The 17,797-nt window shown below is 52.0% G+C and overlaps 7 protein-coding genes across 7 annotated transcripts; 3 read left to right on the top strand and 4 right to left on the bottom strand.

Moving 5' to 3' along the window:
* Window positions 1–1,099: 1,099 nt before the first annotated feature.
* Window positions 1,100–3,523, top strand: C7974DRAFT_409164 (P-loop containing nucleoside triphosphate hydrolase protein; the record flags this gene model as incomplete). Its single annotated transcript, XM_046143381.1, has 8 exons — window positions 1,100–1,110; window positions 1,174–1,294; window positions 1,345–1,360; window positions 1,411–1,496; window positions 1,550–1,592; window positions 1,649–1,965; window positions 2,015–2,211; window positions 2,791–3,523. 8 exons carry the CDS (start codon window positions 1,100–1,102, stop codon window positions 3,521–3,523), a joined length of 1,524 nt encoding a protein of 507 aa, XP_046001617.1.
* Window positions 3,524–3,597: 74 nt separating this feature from the next.
* On the bottom strand, window positions 3,598–5,622 carry C7974DRAFT_447262 (uncharacterized protein; the record flags this gene model as incomplete). Its single annotated transcript, XM_046145630.1, has 4 exons — window positions 3,598–4,718; window positions 4,812–5,073; window positions 5,129–5,502; window positions 5,551–5,622. The coding sequence occupies 4 exons, from the start codon at window positions 5,620–5,622 to the stop codon at window positions 3,996–3,998; spliced, it is 1,431 nt and encodes a 476-aa protein (XP_046001616.1). The 3' UTR covers window positions 3,598–3,995.
* Window positions 5,623–6,070: 448 nt separating this feature from the next.
* C7974DRAFT_385807 (uncharacterized protein) lies at window positions 6,071–7,238 on the bottom strand. Its single transcript, XM_046140992.1, has 2 exons — window positions 6,728–7,238; window positions 6,071–6,672 (listed from the first exon to the last, which is right to left on the bottom strand). The coding sequence occupies exons 1-2, from the start codon at window positions 6,742–6,744 to the stop codon at window positions 6,507–6,509; spliced, it is 183 nt and encodes a 60-aa protein (XP_046001615.1). The 5' UTR covers window positions 6,745–7,238; the 3' UTR covers window positions 6,071–6,506.
* Window positions 7,239–7,633: 395 nt separating this feature from the next.
* On the bottom strand, window positions 7,634–8,100 carry C7974DRAFT_303175 (autophagy protein Atg8 ubiquitin like protein; the record flags this gene model as incomplete). The annotated part of the gene is made up of 3 exons (XM_046137933.1): window positions 7,634–7,670; window positions 7,725–7,957; window positions 8,011–8,100. The coding sequence occupies 3 exons, from the start codon at window positions 8,098–8,100 to the stop codon at window positions 7,634–7,636; spliced, it is 360 nt and encodes a 119-aa protein (XP_046001614.1).
* A 915-nt stretch (window positions 8,101–9,015) lies between these two features.
* On the top strand, window positions 9,016–10,863 carry C7974DRAFT_105779 (coproporphyrinogen III oxidase). Its single transcript, XM_046134928.1, has 2 exons — window positions 9,016–9,373; window positions 9,424–10,863. The coding sequence occupies exons 1-2, from the start codon at window positions 9,116–9,118 to the stop codon at window positions 10,444–10,446; spliced, it is 1,281 nt and encodes a 426-aa protein (XP_046001613.1). The 5' UTR covers window positions 9,016–9,115; the 3' UTR covers window positions 10,447–10,863.
* Window positions 10,864–12,148: 1,285 nt separating this feature from the next.
* C7974DRAFT_409159 (mitochondrial cytochrome c oxidase-like protein subunit V) lies at window positions 12,149–12,978 on the bottom strand (the record flags this gene model as incomplete). The annotated part of the gene is made up of 4 exons (XM_046143380.1): window positions 12,149–12,247; window positions 12,315–12,511; window positions 12,690–12,780; window positions 12,832–12,978. 4 exons carry the CDS (start codon window positions 12,976–12,978, stop codon window positions 12,149–12,151), a joined length of 534 nt encoding a protein of 177 aa, XP_046001612.1.
* Window positions 12,979–15,006: 2,028 nt separating this feature from the next.
* Window positions 15,007–16,796, top strand: C7974DRAFT_385801 (glyceraldehyde 3-phosphate dehydrogenase). The gene is made up of 5 exons (XM_046140991.1): window positions 15,007–15,344; window positions 15,402–15,431; window positions 15,486–15,535; window positions 15,593–15,656; window positions 15,748–16,796. Exons 2-5 carry the CDS (start codon window positions 15,420–15,422, stop codon window positions 16,633–16,635), a joined length of 1,014 nt encoding a protein of 337 aa, XP_046001611.1. The 5' UTR covers window positions 15,007–15,344; window positions 15,402–15,419; the 3' UTR covers window positions 16,636–16,796.
* Window positions 16,797–17,797: the final 1,001 nt, after the last annotated feature.

The raw sequence follows: 17,797 nt of genomic DNA, 5'->3' as shown, positions 1-17,797 counted from the left end.
AGCCTTCCACTCCGTCTACGATCTTGAGATACACAATGAGAGGACCCAGTGTGGTTAGGATGGTGATAGACTCTGCTTATTAGGGGAATGTGTGATCTGCGTTCCCAGTGTACTGGATGCTTCCAGACTACACTGTTACAGCGTGGCATGCCGCTCACAATTTCTCATAACATCCGGTCTTGTTACAGACGGTCAAAGCAGCTCATCGACGCTGATGTTGTATGATACGATGGGCCACATAGAAATAGAAGATACGTGGCAGGAGCCTGTATGCCTCAAGTTTTCGACACTGAGGCCTGCTAATCTGTTGAGAATGTCCCAAAACAAGATCAGTTCCCGGGGTTGAAAGGTGTACTTGGGAGGCATTCCGTTACCTGCAGGTCCTTTGGCCTAGTGAGAGAATCTTTAGTCTTATATCCACCTGTCAGTTTACATATCCGTCTACAAGCTACTCTGAAGGTCTCCCTTGAAGGCGGATTACTGAATTCTAGTAGTATAATAATGACCTAAATGTTTGATCAAATCTGCATGCTATCCTGTCACACTCAAATATGAGCTCATAGATATTGGGAGGAGTTTGGCCAGTCGCATACAGCGACGAGCTCTTCTAGAAGTTCCGACTTGCTGTATATCGGACCCTGCCATGTGCCCTTGTCATATGCTTCTGACCAGCAACGGCACAGCAGACCTATCTGTACTTGAAATCGACTGCATACGTTCCGGTAATGCTGTTGCCATCACCATGCATCATATGCGACGACGCAGGCCTCAAGCTCCAGAGAATTTCGGAGCGAATCGGAAAGACTGTTCCACGTGGGTGGTGTAGACCGGTCATGCCTTCTGCAAGCAGAGCGTTTCCCCAGAAGCTCGAGATAGGCACGATGAAAATGACAATAAAGTCTGGGGTATCATCAACGTCATGCGCAGCAAGTGCAGAGCTGTGGAGAGCTCAGAGTCTGCTGTGCTGTTGTGAATCCCGAAAGCGGTCAAGCGTGGTGGTCCGCGCGCCGCCTCCGGGCGAGCTTCAAGTTCTTCTCCTCCTCACAAGAAGACACCCGATTCCTCCCACCCACCACAACCGTCTCATACATCTTTCACAATGTTGAGGAGGTGAGTTTCCACCCCACTGAAGCCAATTGATGATGGCACGCCCGCTGATTCGATGAAATAAAGCCAGTTCCAGCGGTCTATCCGCTCCTTCCAGCCCTCCCAGGCTGCGCGCGCCCTCGCTCCCCACGCGGTTCGCTACGCCTCCACCGATGCCGCCCGTGATGGAAAGATCCACCAGGTCATTGTACGATACATCCGATCGCCATTGATTTTCAGATGCTAACGTTTGAACAGGGTGCCGTTGTTGACGGTATGGGATCTCGATCGCATCGTAACGACAAAATCTGACATCAATCGCAGTCAAGTTCGACACCGAGCAGCTCCCTTCCATTCTCAACGCTCTGACCACCGACAATGGCGGCAACAAGCTCGTCCTCGAGGTTGCTGTAAGAATGCCAAGGTTCCGGGCTCGTGGAAAAACATACTGACGGAATCGCAGCAACATTTGGGTGAGAACATCGTCCGTTGCATTGCCATGGACGGTAAGTCTTCACCACGAGAACAACTTGTAATGAACAGTTCTGATGGAATATCGCAGGTACTGAGGGTCTCGTCCGTGGCCACAAGGCCACCGACACTGGCGCTCCCATCAAGATTCCCGTCGGTCACGGCACTCTTGGTCGCATCATGAACGTCACTGGTGACCCCATTGACGAGCGCGGTCCCATCAAGGCTACCAAGTACGCCGCTATCCACGCCGATCCCCCGGAGTTCACCGAGCAGTCCACCTCCGCTGAGGTCCTGATTACCGGTATCAAGGTCGTCGACCTTCTCGCCCCCTACGCTCGTGGTGGTAAGATCGGTCTCTTCGGAGGTGCCGGTGTCGGAAAGACTGTGTTCATTCAGGAGCTGATTGTAAGGATATCGAGATTTGCGACGAAGACAACAGCTGACAGCGAGCCAGAACAACATTGCTAAGGCCCACGGTGGTTTCTCCGTCTTCACCGGTGTCGGTGAGCGAACCCGTGAGGGTAACGATCTGTACCACGAGATGCAGGAGACTTCCGTCATTCAGCTTGATGGCGAGTCCAAGGTCGCCCTTGTCTTCGGTCAGATGAACGAGCCCCCGGGTGCCCGTGCCCGTGTCGCCCTTACTGGTCTGTAAGTATACTTTCCATTGGTAACGTTTTCTCATTTTCTTTGTACCTTTGTCACCGAGGAGGACTCTCCCTCTCTCCCTGCTGTATACTTTTCGTTCTCTTCCCTGGAACCCCGCTATATCAGATGGAAGCGTCGCCTGAATCTCACCTGATGAGGTTGCTACGTCTTGTCGATGGTTGCCTCCAGCCGCATCATGTGTGGCTCCCTCACCACCTCGCTGAGCGAAGAGTGCCTCCAACATCATCGAGCGACCTGCCTTCAACCTCATTGAGCAGAGCTGCTCCACCATGAACCATCATGTGTGGGCTGCCTCCAGCCTCATCAAGCACGGCTCCCTCACTTCCTCTCTATGCGACGCCAGCCTCCAGCCTCATCAAATGCGGCACTATCACCATATCTTTGAGCGACGCTTGTCTCCAGCCTCATCGAGTGCGGTTTCCTCATCATCTCTCAGAGCGACGCCAGCCTCCGACTATCGCCTCTGCCGATTTTGGCCCGCCTTTCGATTTTGTTCATTTCCATTTTAACTTTCTTTCCTTCACATTGCATCTACCATTACATCTACTAACTATGTTCAAGTACGGTCGCTGAATACTTCCGTGATGAGGAGGGCCAGGATGTGCTCCTCTTCATTGACAACATTTTCCGTTTCACCCAGGCCGGTTCCGAGGTGTCTGCTCTTCTCGGACGTATTCCCTCCGCTGTCGGTTACCAGCCCACCCTCGCCGTCGACATGGGTATGATGCAGGAGCGTATCACCACCACCTCCAAGGGATCCATCACCTCCGTCCAGGCCGTCTACGTCCCTGCTGACGATTTGACTGATCCTGCTCCCGCCACCACCTTTGCCCATTTGGACGCCACCACTGTGCTGTCCCGTGGTATCTCCGAGTTGGGTATCTACCCCGCTGTCGACCCTCTCGACTCCAAGTCCCGTATTCTCGACCCCCGTATCATCGGTGACGAGCACTACGACACCGCCACCAAGGTCCAGCAGATTCTTCAGGAGTACAAGTCGCTCCAGGATATCATTGCCATTCTCGGTATGGACGAGTTGTCGGAAGCTGACAAGCTTACCGTCGAGCGTGCCCGTAAGATCCAGCGTTTCCTGTCGCAGCCCTTCGCTGTCGCCCAGGTCTTCACTGGTATCGAGGGTGCTCTTGTCGACCTCAAGGACACCATCCGCTCGTTCAAGGGCATCTTGAACGGTGAGGGTGATGACCTGCCCGAGGGTGCCTTCTACATGGTTGGTAACCTTGAGTCTGCGCGCGCCAAGGGTGAGAAGATTCTTGCTGAGCTCGAGAAGCAATAAGCGAGCGGTGTGGTGGGCGAGACATGAGAGTCAGCCACTCTGTCGACGGCAGTCGCTGGTAGTCTCACTTGTACAAAACATATACCTCAAATGTGGGATTATGAGCGGGTGCTTGGAGCATCGTGGCTTCTGTAATCTATCTTGCGTGCAAAGAAAGCTTTCCTAGTTCTTCAGAACCGTTCCTTACAACTGCTGTGTGATGACCTGTCTATGCCTCTGGTTCTTGTGCCAAACTCCTCAATTCGATCCCTGCGAGGTTGCGGGAGGTAGTCAGGGTCGATTTGGCGATGCAGAGCAAGCTGATAATCATTCTGAAGTACAGAAATTTTTGAAGTTACAATTACAGCTAACATTAGAATCGTTTAAGGACTATGAACACTGTACAAAGTTTAGGCTCAATCAATGCGAAGAAGTATGCACAGACACCGCAAAGTAAATAGGCATTAAGAGCTCAAGCGACACAACATTACATTCATCCCCTCCTAGCACGCTTCCTCGGACCTTCGTCGACGCCGCCACTCACATCCACCTTCCCAGATCCATGAGGCAGCAGCCCATTCAACTCCTTCAGCCATCGTTTCGACCGCGGCATGTTCCCTACACTATCATCCCTGATGTACGTCAAGACGTAGACCTGGAATCTCGACTGATGGGGGTTACTCAAGAACTCGGCCTGGGTGATGGGGCGCACGACGCCGTCGTTGACGTTGTTCAAGGTGCCGTCGATTTCGCGGACGCTGGCTATGTAGTGACCTCGCATGACCAATCTAGGTGGGCTTGTTTCCTCTGAGCCGCGCTGGAGCTCACTAATGGTTTCTGCGTTCGGGGCTGTTTGGGCGGAGTTCTCGTCGTTCTCCCCGTCATCTTCGTCCTCGTTCTCGTCGTTCTTCTCGTCATCTTCGATCTCATTCTCGTCACTATCAACATTGTCCTCCTCATCATCATCGTCCTCGTCGTCGTCCTCATCGTCGTCGTCCTCATCCTCATCCTCATCATCGTCCTCATCACTCTCGCTATATCTAGCCTCATCCATCTCCTTCTGGAGTTGTAGCGCTACCTGCATATCTATATCCAGATCTTCTTCGCTATCCGTTTGTTCCTCACTACTCTTTCTTTTCTGGTATTCTTCAACATAGTCTCCTGCGTGCGCTATCACACTACTCAAGCGATAATTGAGAGGTAGACCAGGAACTTGCTGATAAGATGTCAAGTCTAAAGTGTCTGGATATGTCAAAGTGTCGAAGACTTTGTGGTCGGGAAACAAGATTTGCAAATGTATGCGCAGTACCTTCGGCGCAGCAACAATCTCTGTCCACCGCGTCTTTGACCGATTTGTCTGACAGTTCTCGCACATGGTGATGACAGGCTCCTCGTGGAACACGCTGTATATGGCCTCAGAGATAGTCGTGTGGGGTGGGTTGACAGGGATGTTGAGGGTGTGATTGCTATCCATTGGTAGATCGTGAGGTTCTCCGCATGTATTGCATCGGTCGTGCGATTGGAGGCTCAAGTAATAGAGACTGTCGTGTTGGGCCTGCCAGTATGGATCACTGTGATGTGGTCAATCAAACGATTTCCAAATATTCTACGGAGCGCAAAACTTACCTTGCGTTTTCTTTCAATGTAGCAGTGACCCAGTCATAGAATTCATGTGCACATTCTTGCTGGCCCCGCTCAAACATGTTTGAATCAAACGACATTGATGCAATGCCTCTCAACGATTGATTACTCGTAGTCAGTACAGCTGCCGAATCACCCCAATAGTCCCCAGCTAGCCGTACAAGATGGCACGCTAGACATGGAACAGTGGAGCAAGAGACCGTGTTATGTTGACGGATCCAATTGAGAAACGGCGGCTGATGCATCAAAGCCTGTAGGGTAGCACTCTGGTAGCAAAGATTGGCGCCATTTCTAATACCCCGACTTCGAACATGCGGTCTGCTTTCTCTAGGGTGCCAGTCTGCATTGAGATGTATCGCCTATTGCACCGTTAGCCATACAGTATAACGAGAAGATTATAGACGTACGTCATAATCGCGCTGAAGCTGGAGGATTGTTTTCAGCTGCGCAGGGGCACTGCTGCTGCGTGTAAATACCATAATGTAAAACTATAAGTTCGAAATGTATTGAAGTCCACAATTCCATTTCGTCGAATCTCGAGATGTTCTTGAGGAAGCAGTTGCCTGCATTGCACAAAGACAAATCACAACAAAGGTGACATATGTGTCTCGTTGTGTGCTGAATGCCGCTGGTATCATCGCTAATCAACTGCTTGCTGAACAAAGACTCGATGAATTCTTTGAGCTTTGTTCGGAGGTTGATTGCGACAGGACAACAATGCGATCATTGTACGCATGATTGTAATCCGTAAGTTCGAGGCTTGCCATCTATTCATACTTACTTGTCGATGATAGTGAGCCTTTTGTCTCCGTAGGATGTGGCTTATTCATAGCACTTGTTTAGGGATACTAGTACATGTATTTTGCCTCTCTTTTGGTTATCACCTCTTCCCAGACGCAGGGTTGATACGTCACAAAAGTTGATTGCGCACATCTGGCACATCTGGCACATCTGGCACATCTGGCACATCTGGCACATCTGGCACATCTGGCACATCTGGCACATCTGGCACATCTTCCCAGACCTTTGTAGTCAGAAATAAAAAGTCGCAGATATTTCACGACTGACACAAAGGATCAAGCCAATGTCGATATTTGTGTTTACATCTTGGGCCAAAGAAAGGGTATCATTCGCCGTACTGGACCATCGCTCTTCTAACGCTAGACTGCACCGTTTTTTTTTCAAGGGCGTACCATACCATTGTTATGACAGACCCAGTGGATATTCTGCAGGCAGTTGTGTAGCTGTTCAATCTTGTAGCCCAGGGCTTTCTCCTCGGTCGCTTGACCATACGATCGCGCTTATCACCTTTGACCGAAGGTTTACGTCGAGGGCTGCTTGACTGCGCTTCTACAGAAGATCACTATTTTTTATCTGCCGCCGGCTCGCTTTGCCATGCAAGTGCCCACCTCTTCTTGAATACGTCCATTGTCTCTTGTGTTGATCGTCCCTTCTCCTTCTCCTCGCGGTTGATACGGGTTACGGCAGCGGCCAGCCCTATCGAGATGGCGAACAAGGGATCGAGAGTCCTGTTGCTCGAGCTTTAGCATGCTGATGTGGTCCTGGAGGCGGATAGGAACATACTTTGATATGATGTGCATGGTGGCAGCGTTGAGCCTGAAGCTCAATTTGTGCGTAGACTAGATGGAGAAACAACAGCGAGTCCCAGATGCGGCAATATGTAGCCAAGTATCGCGTTACTGTTAGAGCTTTATAGTTGTGGGTGGATTGTGAGCATTTGATGTTGGTGTGAGTATCGATAAACTTCCCCAAGCTCTGATGATCGGCGGTCCGCTTAGGGCCGAGGCCTGTGCGACGCGTCTCGAAGGCGCAACGGCGAGCTTACCCCACGGTTGCACGTGTATGCTCATCTGAACTTTTGGCTATCTATTGAGGTGCGATAAGCTGCTACATCGCCTGCAGTGCTTTGTGTGGGCCGCAGACATACTCCGGTTCAACTGTATCAGGCTAAGAGGTACCTGATCATGTGGACAGCGTTCAGATGTCGTCATCGTCTCAGAGGCCGGCTGAGCCGCAAGTCACGGAGGACTATCAGCAGTGCACAGAGTTTCACGGGACGACTTGAAATATCGCAAAGCGGAAAATGACATTGTTCAAGATCAACTGGTGTATTTGGACTGCATATGATCAAACTACAGACAAGTAGCGCAGGGAGTGGACTCGGTCAACCAACCAGCATGGCCTCAGTCTCGCAGCCATCATCACGCAGACGTGATACTGTACTGGATCGAGACAGCCGAAAAGCACGCAGCTTTCACCAAACCCATCCTCGATCGAAGCGTTCAGTTGTGGTTGCCTCTGCGACGGTTGAGGGAGCAACCGCCACGCCTTTCGATGGCCATATGGTCCACCAGCCGTCCAAATCAAATATTGTGTTGCAGCGAAGAATGTAAGAAGTCCGTGATTCCGTAACGCCCTTGAGTACACCGTGCCATATGATGTCGCAGAGATAAGAAGGGGGCGGGTTTCTTAGATCGCCTCACCGAAGGTGTTCTCGCCTGAGTAGCTGTAATCTCATTAGCACATGCCTGCAGCAGTCCCAAAAGAGCGAACGACGTACGTAATGTAGAGGAAACCATCCTCATCCTTGTGCTCTTCGTATATCGAGCTCATAAGAGCAGCTGTAGGCGGCAGAACCTCATCGACGAAGATGAAGATGGCCTTCTCGGGCGACAGCTTGATGCGCTTGCGGATCACGTAGACGAACTGGCCGACGGTAAGATCCGCAGGAACCAGGTACTTCTTCTTGTCGATGGTTGCGATGTCTGATTTCTCGACCTTCTCGCAGATTACCTATTGCTGTTAGTCGCGCGATCCCGTTCACACGAGGCTGAGAGCAGACATACGGGAATGCGGTCGTTGTACTTCTGGCGAATGCGCTCGGCCTCGGCCTTGCGCTTCTCGAACGGGTGCTCGTCCTTGAACTTGGAGCGCATGTTGGCAAAGATAAGTTGACTGCGGTTGGTGTTGGTAGTAGGTTTGGTAGCAGATGGTCACAGGAAGTTGTGCAAGTAGTGTGGCGTGGCTGAGGGTATAAGAGGAGTGCAGCGGTGAAGCAGGCAACAGAGCCCTGGATCGGAGCGGGGCGTCACAAGGGTACGCTTACATAGTCTATCCGCGCCCAAATTCCACCCAGTGATCACGTTAGTACCAACCACTTCACCTTGTTAGCAGGCACAGTTTGTAGCAAGAACCTTTCCACAGTACTCGCTCGTCATGCGAAGTACCACTTTGGTGACTTCGTTCATGAGGGTGACTCTTTCTATGGCGTGCTGACTGCCGCCGCCTCGCGCCTCACAGGTCACTTGCTCTGTCTCCCATGACCCAGCCTAGCCCTGAGTCATCTCATGAGGTACGCACAACGGTCTGAGACGCTGCCCAGGTACCTGTTCATTCAGAGCAAATGCTGAAGCCCGAACTATGCAGTATTGTGTTGAAGAGCGGCCTGCTTGGCAGGCACTTTGAAGCACGAACGACAAGTTGTGTGGAATTCGGCCCCTGGGATACAAATAACGGCACCAATCATGAAGCTTGCAAACGCGTTGTGCTGACCTCTGGCTGCGCAGGCAACTTGAGTGGTTGTGTTGTGAAGATCCCGGGCGCGTCCTCGGTCTTTCAGCTCTGCTGTGTCAGCAAAGCTGGCCAGCAGCAAAGTGCTGCCGATTGGGACCTGTGCATCAGAGCGTTTTCGTCTATTGCAGCACTGGTTCTGTGTAAGAGCATTGATGAAGCATGGAGAAAAACAGCTTAGTAACTAGACTGCATCGGCGACGCCTCGGTACTGGATTCCCTGAACGGTGGAAGCATCATGGTGTGATGCTGAACTTTATCAAAAAAGACACCATCGTCGCATCACGCCCGATATAAACCACGCAGGTCGCCTGCTTTCGCTTCCATCTATACGGTTGTATTATAGCCTTGTAATTCGTCCCGAGCAAGCACTACTCCGCAATGCTTCCTCGATCTTCTTTTCGCGCAACCAGAGCTCTCGAGCTTCCCGTCAGCTATGCGCCCCGTCAGTCGTTGCGCGCGAACTGCCTAAAGAGCAGACGTACACAAACTCAGCGGAGATGCATGGGCGAGTTCCCTCGCAACTATAAGATTAAGCCCGACCCGCTGGAAGAATGGCGAAATCCCCCACCCAGCAAGTGGCCGAACAGGATTCGACTGCTCATGATGCCCTTCCTTGGCGCAATTATATATTCTATGGTATTTGCAAGAGCAGTCGTAATTGAGACTTTCCTACTAACACATCAAAGTGGACCGAGTCGGACTCGCTGAAGACGGAAACGCCCTCAATCGCACAAAAAGATGCCCTTCTCAAGCGCGAGAACGGTGTTTCCCAAGAATCGCCTATGCGCCTACGAATGGAACAATTCATAAAGCAGCATCAGAAGCAGATTGTTTCTGAACTGGAGAAGGTCGACGGTACAAAATTCACGATTGACTCGTGGCAGCGGCCAGAGGGTGGTGGTGGCATTACTTGCGTGCTGCAGGACGGCAAGGTTTTCGAGAAGGGCGGCGTGAACACCTCAGTGGTGTATGGCCGCCTGCCTCGCGCCGCCATTCAGAAGATGCGCGTGAACCACAAGGCGCTCGATCCTGACGTTGACTCGCTCGAATTTTTCGCCGCAGGCCTGTCCATGGTCTTGCATCCCTCGAATCCCAACGCGCCGACAGTCCACCTGAACTACCGCTACTTCGAAACCGCCGACGAGCTGGGTAACACCAACGCTTGGTGGTATGGTGGTGGCTGCGATCTCACGCCCTCATACCTCTACGATGAAGACGCGATACACTTCCACAGCGAGATCAAGCAAGCTTGCGACAAGCACGACAAGGCATATTACCCACGCTTCAAGAAATGGTGCGACGAGTACTTCAACAACAAGCACCGAGGCGAGACACGCGGTGTAGGCGGCATTTTCTTCGATGACCTCGATGAGACTGAAAAGGACCAAGAGCAGCTTTTCAGCTTCGTACAGGACTGTCTGTCTGCTTTCCTGCCATCCTACCTGCCCATAATCAACAAGAGGAAGGACATGCCATTCACAGAGGCACAGAAGCACTGGCAGCAGATCAGGAGAGGGCGATACGTTGAGTTCAACTTGGTGCACGACCGGGGTACATCATTCGGTCTGAACACGCCTGGAGCAAGAGTAGAGAGCATCCTTATGAGCTTGCCGCTCACATCAAGGTGGGAATACATGCATGCACCTGAGAAGGGCAGCAGAGAAGAGCGCCTGGTAGAAGTCCTCAAGAACCCTAAGGAGTGGGTATAGATAAAATGTATAAATACTGTAACATGTAGCAACATCAGAGCATTTGAAAAGGTGCGTTTTGTTCGCACAGTGTCGTCGTGACATGCAAAGTAGCACACATGCCACGGTCATCGAAGTATGCCACCGTGAAGACTATTCACGTCCGATCTTGTACGTGTAGATGCTTGACTGATTTTCCAAGACTATGTTCCTTGATGTGAGACAAGACGAAGTTAGAGGATTCGTAGGGCTATTTCGATACGTACAACCCGCGGTTTGATACAACCAGCATATCCTGATGTTAGCACTGAGGTCGAGAACGTTCACAAAAGGAGCATGAGTCGGAGAAGAAGGAATGCGTCGCACGGGGCGTGCACGTGACAGGCTTCATCTCCACCTTCAAAGTTGGCTGCAAACAGAGACTTGATGGCGAACGCACCGGCAAAAGGCCCGTGGGGACTGTCACGGAGCTCAGCTTGGTCCGCGCCCTATCAGGTATCTGTTTGTTGCCAACTCTGCTCAATATATGCTCCCTGATTGTCACTCGCTCTTCCCAGCTCCTGCCCAGCTCCAGCTTGATACCAGTCCTGCATGCAACGCCTGGCGCATCATTTCATGTGACCCACAGATATTGTCGTGACAAGCGCGGTCTGCGGTGGCTTTACGGATATAGATCAGGGCGCATCGTTGTTCGCGGGTCTGTAGTATGTAGTATCATTGTCGATCCCCGTCTGACAATTCCAGTGGCGATCAAGCAAAGTCGCGCCGCGTGCGAGACCCTGACCCGCACGATTATGTCGGCCGCGGTGTAGCACATCGGGATCCGTGATATTCATCCGCATATGGTGGCGATATTATGGTGCTCGGCCGCGGACGCGTTGGTAGCCATCCTTTGTGTAATGGTAAGCTACAGCATAGCACGCAACAGACACCCCTGTACGATGCTCATCTATCGTCTGTAAAATAAGCTGTGATCTTTCGTCCTGCAGCGTCTCAAAATGTACAAGGTTCCCGCGGTGAGTCAGGATAGTCCTTGGTCGTGGCATGGAGCAGCATTCCTGTTCTGCTTTCCGATTTAGGGCCATAGAGTATGCGAAGGCTACGGGCTAGGCCGTTGGTCCTGAATTTGGTGGGCAGCACCTCCATTTGCACTGAATTCGTATGGATGTATAATCCTCAACGCTGAATGCAGGTTTATCATAGTAGATCCGGACTGTGGCGTCTTGGCTGCGCAGTAAACCATGCGTTTGATTTTTGGGGTCGTCCACTATTATCGACTGCTATCCACCGATCTAGCGTGCAGTTGATCGATCGTTCAAGTCTAGATGTCGCCTGACGCTATGTATGTGTTAGCAGATTGTGGCCTGACACTGCTGACTCACCGTGATTTTGCCCAATCCAGGCGAAGCGATGCGTACTTTGCCGACACGCCGCACGAACAAGAATGCGGATGTAGTGGAGAAGAGCGCATAGATTGGAGAGCTCTATATGCGTACACTGTGCTAGACACACAAGATCGTAGTGGAGACAATAGAGCACAAGTCGCGAATGTCTCGAAGATTTCTGTACACGCAGGGACTAATATGACAAGGGCCAATCCAGCGTAACCCTTTCGATCTTGTTGTACATCTGACACACTCAGTACCAAATGGAAAATGGACCCAAGGAAATGTGATGTTGGTATTGGTTATGTGTGTTCGACGTGGAGCTTCTATCCATTGAATTACTCGTCGTTGAGCTTCACGCCAGGAGGAAGGTTCTTCTCCGAGACAGACTGAACCAACATGCCCTTGTAACCGGTGATGGGCTCTGATCCCTGGGCCTACAACACATGTCAGTACGTGTAGCAATACAGGACAAGCCTTAGCCGAGGCAATCGAGCTACGCACCTTCAAGTACTCCTCAGAAGCCTCCTGCCATTCCTTGGTCATGGTGCGGGGCCTGATGGGGCTGGCAAACATGCGGGTGAAAGCGAAGACAGCAAAGGATCCCGCGATCACGGCGCAAGAGATGAAGAGAACCTTGCGGCCCTCATCCGGAGGGGGGGGACGGCGGGGACCGTGAGGACCGAAAGCGATGAAGTACGCTGCAAGAGGAAGCTCGTTAGCATGGCTTTCTTGTCAATGGCGTGCGATACATCCTGCAAGATCACGCTCAACGCAATCATACCACGGGCCAACTCGGGTGAACCCTTATCAGCTCGGGTACGTCATGCGCCGGTCCGTGATGCTCAATCGCTCAGTGGTAGGGAGAATTTCACACACCAGCCTTCTTCTCACTGTGCGATAACGTGGTCCAATCCTCCTTCATTCGGTCCCTCAGCGACATCCACAGGTCGGCCTGTTCCTGGGGAGGCTGTTTACTGTCAGCGACGATCCTAAACCAGCATCATCTTGGGAATTTTACAAGATCCTCCCAGCGAGTCTCGATGTTCGCAAGTGTCGGGTTGGAGATAACGTGTGCCTGGCGGAACTGCTGGAGCTGGCTGGTGACAGGTGTAGCTCGGGGCATGGCAGCGGCGCGCGTCGCCCGGACGATCGAGGTGCGCATCATGGCGGCGGTTGAGTGGAGAGTGTCGTAAAATGCGAAAGGACCGGAGAGAGCTTCCCGTGGTGGGACCTGGGGCTGCCAATGGGTGGTGGTGATGGCGGTGGTGATGGTGCAAGGAGACGGTCGATGTTGCGTGGGCGAGGCTTGGCAGAAAAGAAGTCATTCGAGTGTTACACACGGACCTTGCCAGTACCGGCTCCGGCGCCCAATAAGCGCGCTGTTGAAAGAAAGATAGCCATGATGGGTGGTGTTCTCAAGCAAACGAGTGCCCATGATGGACTTCAGGTTTGTAAATATGAACTGACTTGATTTTACCATTATTTGTGTTGGTCTACCACATCCATGCCACCTTGCGCAGGCGAGCGAGCACAGCAGTGGTGTCATACTAATGGGAAAGCGCGGCAAGCGTCGAGCTCGAAGACAAATGGCAGATCGGGTGCTATAGCTCAGTATACTGAATAACGATATCCTGCTGACATGTGCTCAGAAGTGTTTGTGGAGGAGCGGTTGTAGAGCCCATCGGGTGCAAGGAAAGGTGTGCATCGAAAGCCACTCGTTGCTGTGAAGTTTTGACAATTGGGGGTCAAGATGCCCCAAATAATATCCAAGCTGCAGTCGTACTGGAGCAATGCGTCCGTGATACCTCGCTGATCACACTGCCAATGTTCGCAAACTACCTCAATCCCAGACGCCCGGACCTGGATGCAGAAAGGTCGGGCGGGGGAGGCATCGTCAACTGTTTGTCTGCGTGTCACAACTAACTAGGCAAGCCTTTCTCAGAACAGAATATCGTGCTTGTAGCCACGATGTTACAAGGCTTGCGCAACCCTGTTATCCGTCCGAGCTAGGTGCCTCGACCGTTGTCCCACGCATGCAGCAGTGTGAGGGCAGTTTCCATTTCAAAGAACGGCAAATTGGAACATAACTCGAGGGCTGTCAAAGAGACATATGCTGGAATCGGCCGACATATACACACATTTCGCTCAAAGTGTTCTGCTGCTCATGCAAGACATCCATGGATCCGTACTACATATATCCAAGCACGTTCAACCAGCCACTTTCTACTCTGCAGACTCCAAGCCACCCTGATCGAAGCCAATGAGTCGCATAAACACTACCGAATGACTCCGTTCAGGCTCGTACAGTCCAACAAGAAAGAGCACTACTAAGATTATGGACACTTCTTGCTTGATGCTGCGTTGAGAAGTATCTGGTCGGTTCCAAGTGCTTGGGTGCTGCACGTCACATGATTACAATCTTCTCACAAAGCCCATTTAGAGCGAGTGAAACTCTAACAGGATCAAAGGATTCGGAGGCAGGGCATTGGGCATTGTATCTGGTCCACAAGGGTTACAGTTCTCTAAACTTTCCTTCGGTCTGCTACTCGTGGGCGTTTCGATTTGAACGCAGCTCGAGCTTCGCGATAGCCTCAAGAACTCGAGCTTGTCAGCCCTACGAAGCTGTGAGCTTCGATCATTGCCTCACGCGTCGACGCGTCCACATTGCCCCTCTCGCCTTGATGCAGGTACCTCGAAGGTTCTCACGCCGTTGTCGCACAGAATTGTCAGGTGTTGAATTCTCTGCTACCCCTCGTCTAGCCCACCTCCAGGTCTCGGCCGCGGATGCGTGGAGCCGCCTTGTCTCTCAGTCAATCTGAACAGTGCTCAACCTTGTGTGGCGGTCAGAATCTCGGTGGTTACACCAAAAGCCCACCTCCCCGCGCTGCCCGTCTATGCTGTTGCCAGTTTTATTCTATCGAATGATCAAATGATCCTGGATAACACCAGATCGCCGGTCACGTTAAGTACATGCTTCTGCCAACTAGCTTGCTCCACGCCGCCGTGGCGAGCATTACGAGACGTTGCGGGTACCTCTTTCGTAAGCTGGTCAGAGATGTGCATCTGTGCTGCTGGGCGTGCTTGGTCTGTATGGCTATCAGCAAAAGCCAAGTGAAGCATTCTGCATATGCAAGGATGGCGGTCGAGCACATCGTGGGCCACAAGTCAGTGCAATGAGGCTCTAGGTGGACACCAGCTCGAGGTTCGAAAGAGCGTCTTGGACACGCTTTTGTATTCCTCGACGCATCCGGACTACTCCTGCGTCCCGTCGCTTTCCGCGCATTCTCACGATCCCGAGGTACGGTTGCAGCAGTGCGACCTGGCATGAAGCTCAACGCAGCCGGCCGGATGTGAGGGAAGCTCATTGGATCCGGCCCGTGTGTCGCAGCTATCAGATTGCCATTTTTTGACCTGTGACGTTAGTGAAGCCCGTCACCCCACCATAACGACCCCTCCCAACAATAACGCGCCTTCCCAGCCGCACCACAAAACTCTTCCAAGCTTCCAGACTATTTTAGAACCCTTTAAAGCGTGAGCACCTCTCGACTTTCCATTCCACCACTCCCTCTCAATTGACACTTTTCACAGAACAACAAGCTATCCATCATGGTTGTTAAGGTACGCCACTGCTACCCCTCTTCATGTACCTCCAGCTACTGACGTTCTCAACAGGTCGGTATCAACGGTTTCGGCCGCATTGGTCGCATTGTCTTCCGCAACGCGTGAGTTTACCTCCTCAAAAGCTTCACGATGGAGTAAATGAGCTAATAGCCTTGCAGCATCGAGCACAACGATGTCGAGATCGTCGCCGTCAACGATCCCTTCATTGAGCCTCACTACGCCGTAAGCTCTTCCATAGTCGTCGCACCAGCTCTGCTTGGAGCCGGCGCTTCGATATCTAGCACAAGAGAACGAGAAGCTGACACAATTGCAGGCGTACATGCTCAAGTACGACAGCACACACGGCCGCTTCAACGGCGACATCAAGGTCGAGGGCAACAACCTCTCCATCAACGGCAAGACCATCCGCTTCTACACCGAGAAGGACCCTGCCAACATCCCCTGGAGCGAGACCGGCGCTTTCTACGTCGTCGAGTCCACCGGTGTCTTCACCACCACCGAGAAGGCCAAGGCTCACTTGAAGGGTGGCGCCAAGAAGGTTGTCATCTCCGCTCCTTCTGCCGACGCTCCTATGTTCGTCATGGGTGTCAACAACGAGACCTACACAAAGGACATTGAGGTCCTGTCCAACGCCTCTTGCACAACCAACTGCTTGGCTCCTCTCGCCAAGGTCATCCACGACAAGTTCACCATTATCGAGGGTCTCATGACCACTGTCCACTCCTACACCGCCACCCAGAAGGTCGTTGACGGTCCCTCCGCCAAGGACTGGCGTGGTGGCCGCACCGCTGCTCAGAACATCATTCCTTCCAGCACCGGTGCCGCCAAGGCTGTCGGCAAGGTCATCCCCGACCTCAACGGCAAGCTTACCGGCATGTCTATGCGTGTCCCTACCTCCAACGTCTCCGTTGTTGACTTGACTGTCCGCATCGAGAAGGGTGCTACCTACGACGAGATCAAGGAGGCTGTCAAGGAGGCCTCCGAGGGCAAGCTCAAGGGCATCCTCGGCTACACTGAGGATGAGATCGTCTCCTCTGACCTCAACGGTGACGACCGCTCCTCCATCTTCGATGCTAAGGCTGGTATCTCTCTCAACAAGAACTTCGTCAAGCTCGTTTCCTGGTACGACAACGAGTGGGGTTACTCCCGCCGTGTCCTCGACCTCCTGGTCTACATTGCCAAGGTTGATGGCAACGCTTAGGAATCAGGACAGAGCCAGGCCATGCCTAAGCTTTGAAAGCCGAGTTAGAAAGGACATGAAAGCCACCGCGTGTTAGTAATTCCTTCAGTAAAAATACGCTGGGGGTGCAGCCCCACAGGTGTTTATGCTAGATATGAATCAATGAATAATAGTACAAGTAACGACAAGCCTTCATAACGTGAAACTCTGATCCTCTTTGCAACTCTATTATATTATGTGCTACCGTAAATCAAGTACATACTATCGCACGAGACAGTCACCCAACTCCACGTTGGCTCAGCTACCCCTGTCGATGATTGTCTAGCGTCCGTATAGCAACCTTTCCCGAGGCTGTCAATTCCGGGGCAACACGTGCGGGTGCGCTCCCGCGTAGCACATGCTATATGCTACGCGTTAGTTCCCGATAGTAAGACCCATCTCGAATGTGGACCTGCTCCTCTTACGTACGGGGGAAGCATATGGGGCTACGTTCCGGAGCAAATCGGGTGGGGAGCGCTCGGCGCAAGGGGGGATGGGTAGAACCGGCTTTTAGGTTATATGGGGAAGAAGAGAGGGTGGGTATGGAATGACTGAAGAAACAGCTGGGTACGAACAGTCATAGGCTACTTGCGGTGCAGTGGGTCGTGGGGTTTGAGTGTCCATCGTCCGCATAAGTAGGAAGCACTGAGATCAGAATCTGTCCACAGTCGTCTGACTGCTCCCCTCCAGCGACACAAATCAAGCCATCGAGAGTCAGAGAGTAAATTGGTCGCAGACACCTTTCTATCACTACATGATGGACACCCTCAGTTCAATGGCATCCTTTGTAATCCCAGTTGATCTGTCTGAGAATTTCGTCTAGCGTTGCTCTGTGCATCCGAATTTATATGCCTAATAATATGCCTTGTTAATGTAAAGAAAGAACCCTCTACTGCACCCAAGCACATCCGACTAGCCACTCCACACGTTTGTATGATCCTTACCATCTTTATCGCAGCCAATAAACCGCAGGACTTCGATGAATAGCTCCGTGTAAGCGTTATAATCCCAACAAGAAAGTACCCACTTGTCTGATGCTGCATTTTGCTGAGTGGCTCGTCGAACGTGCTTAGGTGCAATAGATCTTGGGGTCGCCTTGATCATCGTTCCAACCAAGGCAGTCTATTCGATTTCCTACTCCTTG

Source organism: Boeremia exigua (genome assembly GCF_020726555.1).
Source record: "Boeremia exigua strain MPI-SDFR-AT-0100 chromosome Unknown C7974scaffold_2, whole genome shotgun sequence".
Lineage (NCBI taxonomy): Eukaryota > Fungi > Ascomycota > Dothideomycetes > Pleosporales > Didymellaceae > Boeremia > Boeremia exigua.
This window is presented reverse-complemented; position numbering and strand designations above follow the sequence as displayed.